The sequence below is a fragment of the Mustela nigripes genome, unplaced genomic scaffold, assembly GCF_022355385.1.
Source record: "Mustela nigripes isolate SB6536 unplaced genomic scaffold, MUSNIG.SB6536 HiC_scaffold_75, whole genome shotgun sequence".
In the NCBI taxonomy this organism is placed as follows: Eukaryota; Metazoa; Chordata; class Mammalia; order Carnivora; family Mustelidae; genus Mustela; species Mustela nigripes.
In genome coordinates, this window is record NW_026739490.1 from 3,392,261 (window position 1) to 3,409,432 (window position 17,172).

The 17,172-nt window shown below is 45.6% G+C and overlaps 1 protein-coding gene across 4 annotated transcripts in view; it reads left to right on the plus strand.

Annotated features, from left to right (window-relative positions):
- The window catches only part of LOC132008153 (ras association domain-containing protein 2), a 41,534-nt gene extending 36,729 nt beyond the window's left edge, over positions 1–4,805 (plus strand). For all 4 annotated transcript variants that reach the window (XM_059386554.1, XM_059386553.1, XM_059386556.1 and 1 more), the window contains exon 12: positions 914–4,805. In XM_059386554.1, the coding sequence (XP_059242537.1) occupies positions 914–983 (70 nt within the window). In that variant the 3' untranslated portion in view covers positions 984–4,805. The remainder of the gene's footprint in view (positions 1–913) is intronic.
- Positions 4,806–17,172: the final 12,367 nt, after the last annotated feature.

Consider the following 17,172-nt stretch of genomic DNA (forward strand, 5'->3'; position numbering starts at 1 on the left):
TGACACATGTGGATCTCAGATGGTGACACAAAGCTTAAGTGTGTTGGTCTCTCTGCTTCCTCAGTCAGCTTCTTATTTTGATGTGGGACAGAAAAATGTTCTGGGGATTTCAGGAAGGCTGTCGTAGAAGTGGGAATTAGCCGAAGCTACCTACCTCTGAAATCCTTCTCTCCTACCCTTCTTCTTTCTCAATGCTTCTCTTCTGGAAATTACATTTAGCGTGAAAAGTCCAGTAAAGCTTCTCTCTGGAGAGGATTTTTTTTTTTTTTTAATTTTATGATCGTAGTGTCGTTGACATACAGTGTTATATTTGCTTCAGGCGTCTGGCGTAGCGATGCAACGGTTCCATACATTATTCAGTGCTCACCATGATAAGCAAAGTCCCCATCTGTCACCATCCAACGTTTTGACACTTTATTGACTGTATTCCCGACGCTCCACTTTTCATTCTTGTGACTTTTTATTTTATAACTGGAAGTTCGTACCTTCCAATCCCCGTCACCGGTTTCACCCTATTTCTCTGGGGAGAATTGTATGATTTTTAAATTTTTTTTTGCCATATTTATTCGTAAAGTGGACAGCTTTCCATGGATATGGCAGAACAATTGATTGACTTCTGCCCCTGGAGAATAGCGCCAATGCTCTATTTGTCTTAACAATGATGATCGCGCAAAAGCAGTTAACATTTACTGAACGCTACTGTAGTCCAATTGTCTAGTTTGGATTGGGTCTGCTCGGTTCCTCTCCTCTGGGTGCAGAAATAAACACAAGCCACACAGGGTGGCTGGCAGCTGGGCCACTGATAGAAGTAAAGGGACTGACAGGGGGCTCCCAGGAACCCGGGCTGTGGGGGAAGATCAAGAGGGAGCATGTGTTGCTTTCTGCTGCCCATGGTAGCTGTTCCTGTCCCCAGGTATACTGTGCTCCGGCTCATGATCCGGCAGAGGCTGGAAGAGATGGCCGAGACCCCAGCAACAATCTGAGCCACACGAAGGAGGGGATCCAGACGCCACAGGGGCCGCCACTGGCACAAGAAGACGCACAGGAAGCTGGGAGCCTTCCTTCCATGGGAATGTGTAGCTACAGACCCCTCCAGCTCCTGCGGAGCCACTATCCATTGCCTATAGCAGGATGGAGAAGCCAGCAGACAGCTCCCCATCCTCGGATCCCCACGCGCCTCTTCTTTCTCTCACTCACAGGACTTTTGAATTTTGTTATAAGGACCCAACGTGTGTGTGTGTGTGTGTGTGTGCATTTGAGCACACACATGCACTAGTAAGCGCGTGTGCACACATGGTACATATTCACGTGCCTACCTGATATTTACACGGAACTGAATTCCGAGCCACCAGCACCCACCTGGGGGGTTGACATTGATGTCCTCCCTCAAGGGCCAGGGAGCAGCCATGCATGTTTGGAAGGGAAGGGGTTTCCGCAAACTCACCATTTGGGGTATTTATATATTGGTGGAGATCTTCCCCGTACGTCTAGAAAGACTGGGCATTGGAAATTAACAAAATAGCCGCTCCATGCCCTTCGGGAAGGTCGGATGGAAAAAGAAAAATAAATCATCTGTGGGGTAGATGCAATAAACCCACAAGTTTTTACACTGGAAACTTTGTTTAAAATAACAAAGACGTATGTGATCTGTGTGGATTCTGCTTCTGTCCTCACCTCTGTGGCCATGCCTAGGAGAAGAGACTGATGTTTCACTCAGCATGCCAACCCCATGCTGTGAAGGCCAACCCCAACTCTTTGGCGCCTCCTTGAGTTGAAGGAAATGTCTCATGGGTTTTTCCATGGCCAACTGGCTAGAATGGCCCAGATCTGGACTTGTCCTTGGGTGGTAACCAGAGTTTCCCTCTTTAGGGAATCATAGAAGCTCCTTGCAGAAGTGACAGATGCCTGGGAGGCCAGCCCATTTCCCATCATCAAGGGCTCTCCCTGCACTTGGAGCTGAGGCCATGTGTTTGAGGTCAAGGCCAAGGGTTTCTTCTTCCCAACCACAGGATTCTTGTAAGTTGCCCTCAACTTATGCATGGAGATGGACTCCAAGCATGAGGAAGACCCTGCTACTGACTGAGTGTGGGGCTCAGGGAAGCTCTGTGGGCTGTCCTATGCAGGTGCACATGGAGGGTGGAGCTTCTCTGAGCAGCCACCTGGGTGATCTTTGGAACAGACCTCAAATGGGGGAGAAAGAGTAGGACAGTCTGTCACCTGTGTCTCCTCTCAGGAAGACCACTGGGTAGCTGGGCATCAGTGTGGCTGGTACAGTTTGAAGAGGGACAGACAGATGCTGGGAGCAGAGGATGGGCCAGGCAAGGGTGGGAGCTCCTAGCAGCAGGTGTCTCAGCCTTTTTTGGGGGGGGGTGTCCCCATCTCTTCTCCTCTCCAAGAAAGGTTTCGGGAACCGGGCAGTTGGTGGAAGGAGAGCCGTGTCTGCAAAGAAGGTGGATGCTTTCAGCAGAGCCGTTCCTGCCTCCTCCTGCCCCCTGCTCCCCTCTGTGGCTTCCGTAGCCTCGTTAGATGGCTTGCAGCTGTGGTCTTGTTGACTTTCACAAAGATGGCGTTCTGCCACCTGGCATCTTGCCGGGGGTCTTTTAGCAAGGCGACCTCCTCTTTGGGGACAGCGCCACCAGCCCTATGGGGCGTGGACTGGAAATCCGGAGTCTTTAGTCTCCATCATACCCCTCGGTGGGCCTCCGCAAAATGCACAGAAAACCCCGGGGGCAGGGGGAGAGACTTCCTTTGTTAGAGCTGGGAAAGAGCCGGTTGGTGAATGCAAACAGACTTCCTGAGTTTTGCATTTGCGAAAATGACCTAAGAAATTCTCTTCCAGTTACTTTTATTTTGAATGTTCAAAGCCTGCGTTGGTCCCATAACTCTCTTTGGTGGGTTAGGCAGAAAAATTTCCACAGAGCAGATGACTAACCTCTAACTTTTGTTAGATGGCGACTTCTGGTTTATAAAAGTTCTCTTTGATTTGCACTAGCACTACAATTGCTTCAATACGGAAATGTTGCAAAACGTAGGGTAGACCTGGCCTCTTAAAGATGGGGTTGGGGGGGCAGGTGTCAAGGTGAAAGTCAGGGGAAATCGCGTCTTATTGGATACATTCCCCTTACCACAGGCTGTACTTTTCCGTTTTGGCCCACCCTGTTTGGAGATCATTTCTCACATCCTAATAACCCCATCAGGAATTTTGGAAAGGTCTTTTGAAATAGCAGCGATTGAAACAGAGACACTTCTCCATGGTGTGGAGCCGGATTTTCCCACTGGTATCGTATGGCTTTGCAGCTTTGAATTCCTCTACTGATTTGTGTGGTTTTATGTAATTGCGTGCAATGAACCTGAAATCGGGTGAGGAACAAAAGGCCAATTTATAGGGTTTTTTCCCTAACTTGTGAAAAGCAGGCTAGCCACATCTGGCTTTCTTTTCCTGGGGGCTGTGTTACAAGGTGATCAAATGAAGGAAAAGCCTGAGTCTCATCTGGCGGGGTGGGGGTGGGGGGTCCGTTCTGCCAGGTGTTGGTGGAATTGAGCACAAGGTCACATTTTCAGTGATCACGTGAGTGGGCAGGTGAAGTGTTAAAGGGGAGCGTAGGAGGGTGGGGGAATCTTGGGGAAGGACTGACAAGCACAAGCAGCCGGCTTGCCTGTGCGGGCTGGTGAGGAATGGGCTGGTGAGGAATGTGTGCACCGGACTCCAGGCTGATAAATTTGAATTCTACGTGAGGTTTAAGAGAGAGGAGATCAGATTAGCGATCCACCCACTGGGTCCCATGCTAGGACCAAGAGCTGAGGTTTTGGTCTGAGACTTCAAGGAGAAATATTCACACCCTTCCCTTCTCCCTAGCAGAAAGGAAACAATACACTCTCCTGGAGATCCTCATGTAGACATTTTATCACCATTGTACACAATAAGACTTTGAAATATAATGATACACACACACGCAAATCTGTTCTCGGATGTAAAACTTCTTGGCACAAATTCTTTTCTGCAGGGTTGGGTGGTTATTTTGGTGTCAGGAGCAAAGAGGTGCGATGGCTCCCAGTAGGGCAAGAAACTCTCTTAAGAGAAACTCTCCTTCCCCTTCTCCCGCCTCGAAAAATGCCAAGCTCCACAGCACAGAGAATATGGTATCCTAGATAAACGGCCAAGAGAGAAATTTTCTACGCGCAGGGGAATTTCAGGGTCTCGTGGCCAAGCCATGATGTGGGAGCTGAGATAGCAAGCAGGGAATTTCCCAGCATCCTCGAGCCGTAGCACACATTTCCGAGCTGCTGCTGAAGTTGTTTTACACAAAGTCCTGCTTGAGTCAGGTGAGACGAGGATCTCAGAGAGAGGCAGAAATACAGAGAAATGTGGCAGCCCTTCTTTCAGTGGAACTGAAAGCACTTCCCCTGCCACGGGAGGTTATAGCGCCCCCCTGTGTTTGAACCAAGCACAAGACGTGGACAAGCCCGGAAGGGAAAGCCCAGTTTGCCCTTTCCGAGCCTGCTCAGCTGATTGCAGACCTGCTTCCCCGGCTGATGGTTTCTGGTGTGTTAGTGCTAGTGTTTCTTCAGGGTTTCCCCACTTATGTTAGCTTCGCGAGGTATTGGTTTCTTTATCATAGTTTGCCTTCAACAATGGTACATGACCCGGTTCAATGTTTGGTTCTGAACTTTTAAAATGATGCATCTGGGTATCCTAACATAATTTGACGAGGCCTCAGTGGGAGCCATAAATGTCTGTAACATTTTGATATGTTTTCATGCACCTAACTTAGATCTTGTTGAAATAAAGCACTTTTCAAAGAGAAGTCGCTCTGTGGATGAGTCCATGTGTGGCCGCTGGGTGGGGACCCCTGCCTTGTGGGAGGGCCGGGGATGGGGGTGTGAAGGCATATCCAGGGAATAAGTTGATTTTCTTCCCTAAGAGTTTATGGTTTGAACAGGCTCAGGCTTGGCTGTAATATTCCAAATAGGAAGTGAAATGAGAACGTCCCTTAGGAGTCTTGAGTTCAGGTCCTGCTGGAGCCAAGAGTTGTAGCGGAAAGAGCTGGGTAGGAATACCATAGATGCTGGATTTTGCCCTGACTCTACCCCAGGCCTGTTTTGATCCTGGGCCCAAATCATGGAACCTTTTGCTAGTACTTGGTCATCTTAGTCCTTAGTCCTTCCCCATGTCTAAAATGGCTGAGTCACCCCATAGGGGAGTAGGGACCTGGGTTTGCCTCAGGAGTTGCTTCTGCTGGAGGTAGCTCCCCAGGGGTTGCCAGATGTAAGACCCCAGACAAGGGCCCAAGTTCTACCCTATGGTGTGGGGCCAATGTTCGGTAATTCTGTGTCAGCCTGGCTAGGCCACAGGGCCCAGATATTTGGCCAAACACGGGTCTAGATGTTGCTCTGAAGTGTTTTTTTAGATGAGATTAATGTTTATATCAGTAGACTTGGAATAAAGCAGATGACCTTCCACAATGGGGGGGGGACTCATCCGATCCGTTGAAGGCCTTAAAAAAAATAGTACCTCCCGTGATGGAGAAAGAATTCTACGTCCAGACTGCCTCTGGACTTGAGCTGCAACGTTGGCTTTCTTCCTCGGGTCTCCAGACTGCCACGTCCTGTTGGTTCTGTTTTTCTGGAGAGCTTTAACACAGAGGGGTTGTACGATTGGTCACAACATTTGAATAGGTGATTGATAAGAGCTCTTCCTAAGAGCATAAATAGTGACCAACATAATTTGGGCTCTAAAAAAAAAACTAACAACCAAGATAAGATTTTTTAAATAATTTTTTATTTTTTTATTCCAAGATGGGATTTTTAACAATGCCCCCAAATGATACTTATATGTTTTTTTTTTAACTTTTTAAAAGATTTTTTTATTCATTTGAGAAAGACAGAGACAGCCAAGTGAGAGCATGGGAGGGGGGAATGTGCGGTAAGGAGAAGCAAATTCTCTGCGGAGCAGGGAGCTGGATGCGGGGCTCAATCCCAGGACCCTGGAATCATGACCTGAGCTGAAGGAAGACGCTTAACCAATTGAGCCACCCAGACACCCCTATATGTTTCTTTTAAAAGAGAGAGAAAGGGACACCTGGGTAGCTCTGTTTCTTAAGTGTCCAACTCTTGATTTTAGCTCAAGTCATGATTTCAGGGTCCTGGACTCAATAACCCCCCTGCTGAGACCCACACTGGGCTCCCCGCTCAGCAGGGAGTCTCCTTGACATTCTCTCTCCCCCTCTTCCTCTGCCCATCCCCCCAACTCATGCTCTCTAAAATAAATCTTTTAAAAAAGAAAAGAAGAAAAAAATTTGGATGGATCAAAGCTCGTCTTAAGTGTGGTCTTGATTTTTTATATTTTCCACTCTGAGCAGTAGCTTTTTGGTTGCTGAATTGAGTGAAACAGACGAGCAGACAGTTAAAACACTTCAAAGAAAGTGTGGTTTTTGTACAGTTCGGATGGTGCATGTAGGTGACAAAGACAAAAGATAAACTGTCTGGGGTCCCACCAACACCCCAAATTAGGCTGTAAGCCTTACCGAAATTAGAGTGCAGAAAATTATCCAGCAAATACCAATAACTTTCTCCCCAAGGAGCCAGCAGTTCTTGGCTTTCTTTATGGAAACAGATTTTATGAAATAATTTGGTTTTGTCTATTTTAGGTAATGAAGCTAGTACTGAATGGGGTTTGCTGAGGGCACAGACTGAGCTGTCAAGTGCTGAATGCACTTGAAGAGGTTTTGCTGAGGTGCTTAGATGCAAGGAAACCTACTGAAAACTGAACTTTGGTAAAATTGACATTGCTCTTTTCATTTTAAAACCACACAAAATAAAGATGATTACTTATGATTTAAGGGGCACCTGGGGGGCTCAGTTGGTTAAGTGCCCTTTTTTTTTTTTTTAAAGATTTTATTTATTTATTTGACAGACAGAGATCACAAGTAGGCAGAGAGGCAGGCAGAGGGGTTGGGGGGAGAAGCAGGCTTCCTGCTTGATCCCAGGACTCTGAGATTATGACCTAAGCCAAAGGCAGAGGCTTAACCCATTGAGCCACCCAGGCACCCCAGCAACTTTTTAAAAAGGATTCTATTTATCTATTTGACAGAAAGAGGTGCAGCAAGAGAGAACACAAGCAGGGGCAGTGGAAAAGAAAGAAGCAGGCTTCCTGCCCAGCAGGGAGCCCGTGCAGGGCTCAATCCCAGGACCCGGGGATCAGGACCTGAGCTGAAGGCAGATACTTAACAACTGAGCCACCCAGGTGCCCCAAGTGTCTAACTCTTGATCTCAGCTCAGGTCCTGATCTCAGGGTGCTGAGTTTGAGTCCCGTGTTGGGCTCCACGCCAGGCATGAAGCCTACTTAAAAAAAAAAAAAAAAAAAAGATTACTTATGACTTAAGTAGATACTTTAGTTAACTTTAGAAGCTTTAAAACCACATGCGCCTTGGTACGGACCACAAGTTCTGGTTTGCTCAGGACAGTCTCAGGTTATACCTGTCGTTCTGTTGTAATTATCAAAAGCAGCCCCTATTTCTCTCAAAATGTCCCAGTGTGGCTAATTAATATGGTCACTCTGCGTATGGGCTAGAGAAACAGCGCGCTGTAATTATAATGTGTGAGGTTGTCAAGATGAAGCCGTAAGCGGGAACTCAAATTTACATTTTATGACAGAACTGAAATCTAAACACATGTTTTGGTGAAAGGCAAGATATAACATGGATATTTTATTTTTAAAGATTATTTATTTTTAGAGAGCACATTCCTGGGGGGGGGAAGCGGATGAGGGGCAGAGGAAGAGGGCGAATCCCTAGCAGATTCCCTGTTGAGCAGAGATGGGGGGTACGGCTCCATCTCAGGACCCTGAGATCATGCCCTGAGCCGAGATCAAGAGTGGGACGCTTAACCGACTGAGCTACCAGGGCGCTGTGATACAGATATTTTACATAACAATATTTTGAGAACACTGATTTAACGTTCTTGTGTTCCAGTGAGATCCTTTTTTCCTTAAGGAGTTTTTGAACTGGACACATTAGCATTAACTTTTGGTTGAACTCTGCCCACAGCTGCCGAGCCATCTAAGGGGTGGGCAACCCCCAGATTCTGGGTCTCTTAAAATATCCTCCACAGAGAGAAATCTGGGCTTCCGGGAGGGTAACTGGTGCTAAAGACTGGGGCAGAAGACAGCGTGGGTATGGCTTGCTAATGGAAAGTAATTATGTCTCAGACATGTCTGGGGTATAATTTCGGGAACAAACTGCTGACGAGAACTCCCACATATAGCAATAGCAAATATTGAATAGCAAATATTGAATGTCTAGGACTATGAAAAACCTTGAGTCCAAAATGATTCCCAAGGAAAGATTTTAAAGGTAAGGTATATATTTACAGAAATGGGATATATTATTCAACTTAAATTGTTAAAGTTCCTTAGCCAAATTTTGTCTATAACACAAGTCACAAAAATGCATTTGGGTAGTTTGCTCTAAAGCGCTTGAGTTACCTAAGCAAAAAGAACAAATGATAACATCCATGACCCATTAAAAGAAACCAACAAGGGAGAGCTGAATTTAAAATGGTCATAATAATCTAGAAATTATTTTGAAGTACCAAATAAATTTTGCAGGGTTGCCAAAATGACGTGAATATATAAAAATTTATTTTTTTTCTATGTATGGGCAATAAGAGATTAGAAAATAAAACCTAAAAATGGAAAGGTATAACTCATTTATGCATTGGAAAGACAGCAGCTCTTCCTAAATTGATCTAAACAGTCCTGATGAAAAGCCAAGTAATATACCTCAATTAAAAAAGAAAAGCCAAGACTTTTTCTTCCTTTTGTGATAATGCTATAGATAAAATAGAAACCATAATCATGAATATTATTCAACCATTAAAGGTATAATGATGAAGCTTTTGTAGAAACATGGTAGATATTGTTACATACAGTGAATAACATAGCATATTCAAGAGGATGGCAGGCTTCTATTTAAAGCTAATGCAGGAGCCCCTGGGTGGCTCAGTGGGTTATGCCTTTGGCTCAGGTTATGATCTCAGGGTCCTGGGATCGAGCCCCACATCAGCTTTCTGCTCAGTGGGGAGCCTGCTTCTCTCTCTCTGCCTGCCTCTCCGCCTACTTGTGATCTCTCTGTCAAATAAATAAATAAAAACTTTAAAAAAGCCAATAACTTTTATAAAAAGTTACATTGGAATGCTAAGATTATGTTTTCTTCATGTTTCTACTACATTGGCTTTTAGGTTAAAATTTCCTGCTAGTGTGTCCAAAAATGTTGAGGGTCCAAAAGCACATATATGCATAAGAAACACACACAAAACACAAACAGTAGCCAGAACATGAAAACCAGCAAGACTTTCATTCCTCCTCTGCTTGGGTCCATCTTCTCTGAGGGCAAGGCTTAAGTCCTTGTTGTCCTAGGAGGCCCGTCATGCAATTGAAATGCAGTCCCTGTGTCTGTGCATGTAGCATACATCACATGCATACACACTGATGTAACAACACACACCACACACACACACACACACACACACACACACACCACACACACACACACCAGAAAGCAAGGCTCACATCCATAGAGCCTGCGAGAAAACAAGTAGGAGCTGGAGGGATTGGGGAATGCCTTGACTTTGGGCTCAGTCACTCTGGACACCAAATCCGCTTTCTAATCGTACCCTACTGCTTCTTTCAGGAATTAGAAAAGCAACAGCTTTCAAAAGGAGGAAAAAAACAACAGCCCTATTATAAATTCTGGAAACCTGAGGTCATCCAGAATATGCTGTCAGACTGTTGAACTTGGGCTCTGAACTTCTGAAGTTCTCTTTATTAAGAATTGGGTACCAGAGGCACTGCCCTGATTAGCTAACCGAGGCCTCGTGTGGTAGATTCTGGAATATGTATGCTTCGCCCCACCCTGGCACAGGGGACAGTCTCTGTTCCTCTTACTTCCCACACCAGAAGGTCTCTGATCTTGGGAGCTGCTTTGAGCAACATCCCCACAGAGCAGGGGCTTTCCTCCTCCAAAGGGTTTTAGGGGAGGAGAGAGGTCCAGGCATGGTGGCAGCAAAGATTACTTTTGGATTCAGGGAATTATCCAATTAACCTATTTTAAAAATAATTGCCTCACATGTCCACCCATACCCTACAAAGATAAATGCACTAAGCCAACCATGAAGAACCCTAAATGAACCCAAATGATAATAAGGGACCCTAAAATGCCCTTAGAAGCCTCCATCCTAATAAAAGCTTCAAGGGTCCTGAAGATTCTTGTAAACTCAGTGCCAGGAGTTTTGAATGTATTAGAATCACCAGGGGAACTTTTATTTATTTATTTATTTTTTTGGTAAGGTTTTATTTAATTATTTGACAGAGAGATAGAGAGCACAAGTAGGCAGAGTGGCAGGCAGAGGGACAAGCAGGCTCTCCTGCCAAGTAGGGAGCTGGATGTGGGACTTGATCCTAGGACCCTGGGATCATGACCTGGTTTGGTTTGTTGATTTATCTCCTCCAGTAGAACCCAAACCTCATGAGGGTAACCCCAACCCTTGGAGTACTGCCTGACCCTGGGTGGGCACCTTGATAACATCTGTGGAATGCACGAGTCAATATCCAGTGGTACCCTGAACACAAACACCTTAAGATGCCAAGAACGTCCACGCTAATAACAGCTTTACAGTCTTGGCCCAAGTTCCTTAACAATTGTAACCCCTGGAATCCCTGCGAAAATGACCTTGGATGTCCCAGGCTCTCTAATGGGCGTTAAATCACTCCAAATGCTCCTGAACATTTTGGTATCCTAAATGACCCGAAATGGCCTAAGACTTCAAACACGTAAAGCTTAAAAAGCTCCAAGTGACCCAGAAAGAACCTGAACCTTTGAAATCTCTAAAGGATCTTCAGTATTTTTGAACCCTAGATGACTCTAACTCTAAATGCATAAAATATCCCAAATGAAGAAAATGATCTTCATTCCAGCCCTAAAGGACCCAGTCATTTCAAAAGCTCCACGGCTAGTGTGTCTTACAACCCCAAAGCTCTAATGATTGGAAATGGTCCCAAATGGCCCTAAAGGTCTTAGAACAGAGGGGACTCTTGATGGTGGTGGTGGTGGGAGGGCAGGAGTCTTATTAAAATGTTGATTTGGTTTCAACAGATGTGTGGGGGTGGCGGGAGATACTGCCTGTCACACTTCTGGGGATTGTGGGGGCTGCTGGTCCATAGGCCATACTCTGTATAGCAAGACTGTAAGTTACATAACCCTAAATGCCTCAAAAGGATCCTAAAACAGGTAGAACTACTCTACTTTCTAAAATGTCCTCAAAGATCCTCAACAAAATGAAACCCTAAATCTTAAATAACCCTAAATCTTTTTTTTTTTAATTTTTTTAATAAACATATATTTTGATCCCCAGGGGTACAGGTCCATGAATCACCAGGCCCACATACCCCACAGCACTCACCAAAGTACACCCCCCACAATGTCCATAACCCCACCCCCGCTTCTCCCAACCCCCCTCCCCCCAGCAACCCTCAGTTTGTTTTGTGAGATTAAGAGTCACTTATGGTTTGTCTCCCTCCCAATCCCATCTTGTTTCATTTATTCTTCTCCTACCTACTTAAGCCCCCATGTTGCATCACCACTTCCTCATATCAGGGAGATCATATGATAGTTGTCTTTCTCTGCTTGACTTATTTCGCTAAGCATGATACGCTCTAGTTCCATCCATAATAACCCTAAATCTTAAATAACCCTAAACACCCTAAAATTTCTCAAATGATGCTAAAAACCCTAAGCCCCAAAGTATCCCACATGGCCCTGTTCTAACTCGGGCAACTCTGAATGTACCTAAGGTTCACAGTGGACTCTAAAGGATCTTAAACCCTGCACTCCTCCCCCCAAATGCCTTAAAAATTCACGTTTAAATGATTCTAAAACCCAACAGTCCAAAAGATCCTAAAAGACCCAAGAGAGCCTAATTACACCTAAAATCCCAGACTCTTGAAACAATTCTAAGTGATCCAAAATTATCCTAAACCCAAAATGACCTTAAATCGTTTAAATGGAGATTAGCTCTAATGAGCCTGACTTTCCCACTGTCAGCGACATTAGTGCTAACAACTTCAATGAACTTGACAGTGATGACGCAGAGATCTAAAAACCCTAAGAGGCAATGGCGCAGACACTCTGTTGATGGTCTGTCCTGACCCTGATTACCCCACACCCCAGTGACTCAGCATCCATGCTCCAAAGAGCAGGGTTCTGTTTATATACCTGCTTTTTTTTTTTTTTTTTTTTTTAAGATTTTATTTATTTATTTGACAGAGAGAGATCACAAGTAGACAGAGAGGCAGGCAGAGAGAGAGAGGGAAGCAGGCTCCCTGCCAAGCAGAGAGCCCGATGCGGGGCTCGATCCCAGGACCCCGGGACCATGACATGAGCTGAAGGCAGCGGCTTTAACCCACTGAACCACCTACTTTTAACCCTGTGTATATACATATACCTACTTTTAACCCTGTGTATATACATATACCTACTTTTAACCCTGACCCAGGGAGGCCATTCACGCTGAACCCAAGACTCTGAGTTCCAAATGACAGAGGATTAATGTATGGTTGACTCAGACTCCCCTGACCTAACCCAAATGTCTGATTACCCTAAACTAATGACCCTACACTGTCAACTCTGGAAAACAGACTAGAGCAGACCCTCGTATATCCTGACCTCAAACTCAATCTTACACTCTTCTCCCTAATGATGCTATGCCTTCATCCTAATAATCCCAATAATATGAGAACTGTGACAGAGGTTACCCCGAGGCTTACCTGGACCTAAACGTGACATTGCCTTTGATATCCAGAACCGTAAACCCTAACAACACTGACCTTAAGCCCTAAACACTGAAAAATGAGAAAGCAGTGTTAAGATAGCCTGCAGCACCAGCTGGTATTCCTGATCTGGAAGGTCAGATAACATAACACTCCTTACCCTGAGTTGCATGTACATACCCGTCACCTAAGGATCTAGTTAAAAACGATGAAATAATACTTTTTAGAAGTTTATCCAGCTTTTGAGTGAGGACCCAAAAATCCCTCTGGGGATCATAAGCCATGTTCTTCTCAATGTAATCACTGAAATTTACCCTGAATGAAATGAAAGTAGTGCAGATTTTAGGCTTTATAATACTAACTTTAAGCTGCCCTTAAAATCGTGAATTTGCTTTTCAAGGCCACTGTGACATTCGGCATGGTGAGGGAGAGAGAGCAGAGAGCCCGATGCGGGAATCGATCCCAGGACCCCGGGACCATGACATGAGCTGAAGGCAGCGGCTTTAACCCACTGAACCACCTACTTTTAACCCTGTATATATACATATCCAAAACCAGAATCCCAGGAGCCCCCACTTAAAGGATAAGCCACCCAAAGATTCCATACAGGATATTATAAAAGGACCCTGCTGAGAGGTCATGACTTAACCTACTTTCTCCCCCAAAAGGAAGACACTTCAAAAATGTATCCCCCCAAGATCAAGATCTGTAATACTGTCTTTCTTGGAGGACATGGTGAAAGATAACAATTTGGTTTCAGTGAACTGCATGAAAGAGCTTTACGTCCAGGCGATAAGGTTGTGTTTCACTGTGTGTAATACTTTCCTTATTCAGAATTTGTAGAGAAAGTATGTTAAAGTCTATGATGTACCATAAGACCAATTTCACTATCTGAAAGTAGATGCCAAAACAGAGAGTTGGTGAGACAGCTGGCTGGTAAGAGACAGAGACAGGATGGTATCCCATCCTGATCCTTGTGGATCCCATGCACACACACACACACGTGCACACACAGACTGCATATAAATTAAGTTACTTCTCTGGGCAACTGGAGCTCCATCCCACCTGAGACTTCTGAAAGCCAGGATAGAGAACAGTTCAGAGTCCTCCCACCGAGGGGTGAGAAAGCCGGGGTACTTACACACCAACTTCCATCAGGCATCGGTGGCAGAGAGAGAGGGCTGCCCTTGGAGGCTGGGGAGGCATTAATTCCCTGGCATCTCTGGCTTTCAGGGTCCACGGGCAGAGGAAGCTATGGTGGCCAAAGAAAAGTCCACGGGCCAAGGGACACAAGGGCTGGCCTTTAGAGGTCAAGTGTATGTGCACAGAAACGGCAAGTGGATATGGACAAGGTCTGCTACATGAACTTGGTGTATCCGTATGTGTTAAAAGTAGCAATGTGTTAGATGTGGATATATAAACTATTTTTAAACTATTCCACACTTTAGTAAACTTGCTTCTGCATTTCTTCAGCCTGTAATTTTCTGGATGCCCCCCAAAGAAAGGCTTCTCTCCTCTGCCCTATGTGATACTCCAGAAATTTATTTATGGCCTACCTAAATAATCCATGATAATTTCCCTTTCTCAAGAGCCTTAAGTTAATCACATCGGCAAAGAGCCCCTTTTCATATAAGGTAACATTAGCAAGTTCTTGGTATCTTTGGGGGCCATTTTCCAGCCTACCCCTATTATGGTAAACTGGAATTAGTTCGGGAAAAATGAAATTAGACAAAAAGGAGTGCCTGCAGTCCTTGGATGACCCTGTTTAGGAGACAAGAGAATGCATACCAGTGGAAGCCTGGAACATTGTCCTGGGATGAAAAACAAAGATAAGTGAAATGAGGCCAAGGCAGGGCTGACCTCAGTCCCCCAGCCCCTAACACCCTGCTTCTAGGGGATCACTCTCTTCTTGTAATCCACCTCAAGGCTGTCGCATACTTATGGGAAATTCCCAAAGCACTGAATGACCCTGGGAAGCTTCGGTTCTTTCCCCCTGTTGTTCACTGAACACTGGAAACCATTAAGATCCCATTATGACACAGAGAGCCAAGAAATAGGGCGTTTTCATGTCTCAGCAGACAGTCCTTCCTGGGGAGGGGTTGCTGGTAATTCAGAAGGCCATGCCCTCCTCTGTGTCAGCCTGAATGATGTGCTGAAATTGCCCCTCTGTTACCTTGCTCCCTGCCCTAGGGATTTGCTCCAACTTGTCTCACCTTGGGTGAGGTCGTCTCCATTCTCAAGTGACAGCAGATAACCCCATCTCAGATGCTCAACTTGGCTTTTCCTTCCCTAAGAAGTCTAGCCCACTGGGTATTTTAAGAGCAACTTCGAGCTCATTTGCTTTATTCACCTCAGAGCTCATAGCTGTCAAGACAAAGGTATCTGCCCGACAGAAATAGTGACTGAGGATCTTTGGGGGACATACTGATGAGTTTCCAGCCACCTGCCCACATTACAGAAACCCTTTGCCCCACAGACTCAGGGATAAATACACCGTGTGAGCCAACCAGGCATGTTTCCTGGAGAAGCGATCTTCCTTGGGCTGTGACCAGAGGTTGGCCTGTGCACTCCTGTAAGGGGGTATCCATGGAGCTCAGGCCAGTAGCTGAGGAGTGCCCTTCCTGCTGATGGCATTCGGCCTTGTCCCTTTTCTTCTGACTCACTTTTTGGCTGTGTTCCTGGCCTTATTTTGGGAGCATGCATTGGTGTCTACTTGTGGATCACCCCAGGCCTTGGGGTTCTCTCATGTGTCCCTAGATCTTCCTGAGTCTTCTAGGTCCTGCCCATTCCCTGCTGTACCTTCCACCTGTGGCCACAATGCCCTCGCTGGACATCTTGGGGTCTAGTTGCCCACCTGCTGCCCAGGTCATGCCGACCACTGGTCCTCAGGTAGCTGCTCAACTTGGCTGCTTTCTCCTGCCCTTCCTTACGCTCTGCCTAGGGCCAATCAGATTGGGAAATTCTATCTTTTCTCTATCTGGTCCCCCAGGGGCTTCCAACTGCACTTAGAATGAACTCCTACACAGTCTTCATGGCCCTCATCACCAGCTCTCCTCAACCTCATCTCACACACCTGCCATTTTGCTTCCTTTGCTCACACCTGGCTCCCTGTGCCTTCCACAATTCTCTACTTGGGCCTTTTGAATGCACCGGCTCCTCTTCTTGAAGCATCTTGGCAGGAAGAGACACCAGATGTTGGCGTGGAAAACTTAACTCTAGCTCATTCTTAGTGTTCAAGTCTCAGCTCCAATGTTCACCTTGCACAGAGGACATCTTGATCACTCTAGCTAATGTCTTCCTTTCCATCACTCTTTTCATTATTTCTAAAGGTTTTTAATTGAGATAAAATCTACCTCTAATGAGATGAATCTAGTTTATCTTGAGTGGAGAGTTTGGAGAGTTTTGACAGTTGTTTACATATGTGTATCAATATCCCATCCAAAATACCAACTCTCCCCAGGGCCTTGTTACCTTGCTGCCTTGTTTCATTACTTCATTCAGCTGGTGGAGGATATTGTCTCTCTTATTTAACTGTTTACACCCCTTCAAAGGAAACTCCCAGAAACAGGTCTCATCCATCTGGTTGGTTCACTGCTGTATTCCCCGGGTTCAAGACATCTTTCTGGCTTGCACCGAACAAATGAATGGCCTTTGCCTTTTTTTTTTTTTTCTTCAAGATTTTATTTATTTATTTGACAGAGAGACAGAGATCACAAGTAGGCAGAGAGGCAGGCAGAGAGAGAGAGAGAGGGAGAGAGGGAAGCAGGCTCTCCACTGAGCAGAGAGCCCGATTGGGAACTCGATCCCAAGACCCTGAGGTAAAGGCAGAGGATTAACCCACTGAGCCACCCAGGTGCCCCTGTCTTTGCCTTTTCTCTGAGCAGATAATCCCTGGCTCCTAATGTTGTAGACCCTAGTACTCTGTGGGATTGGGCATGGCCCTTCCCTTGTTGGAACTGAATTCAGGATGCAGGTTCCCTAGTGTGGGCAACACTCTTAGTTCCTGGTCTTGTGGGTGAGAACTCTTTTTTCTCCCTTGTGCTCTGTCTCACCATTTCCACATCCCACATCTGCCCGGTCTGAGAGCGCCATCTTGGAACGTCATGGTCAGGGCGATGAGACAGAGTCCTGTCATGTTAACCTTGGAACATTTGGATGACACATGAGTGAGTAAGAGTTCGCCTAGCGAGAGGCGCCCTTCAAAATCCATTTCTGTTTAGGAAGAATGTCCTGCTGGAGCTTCCCCCTAAAATCAGGAAGAAGATCTTCAAAAACATGTCTCAGGACGTTGTAAAAACAAAACAAAACAAAACAAAACAAAACAAAACAAAACAAAACAAAACAAAACA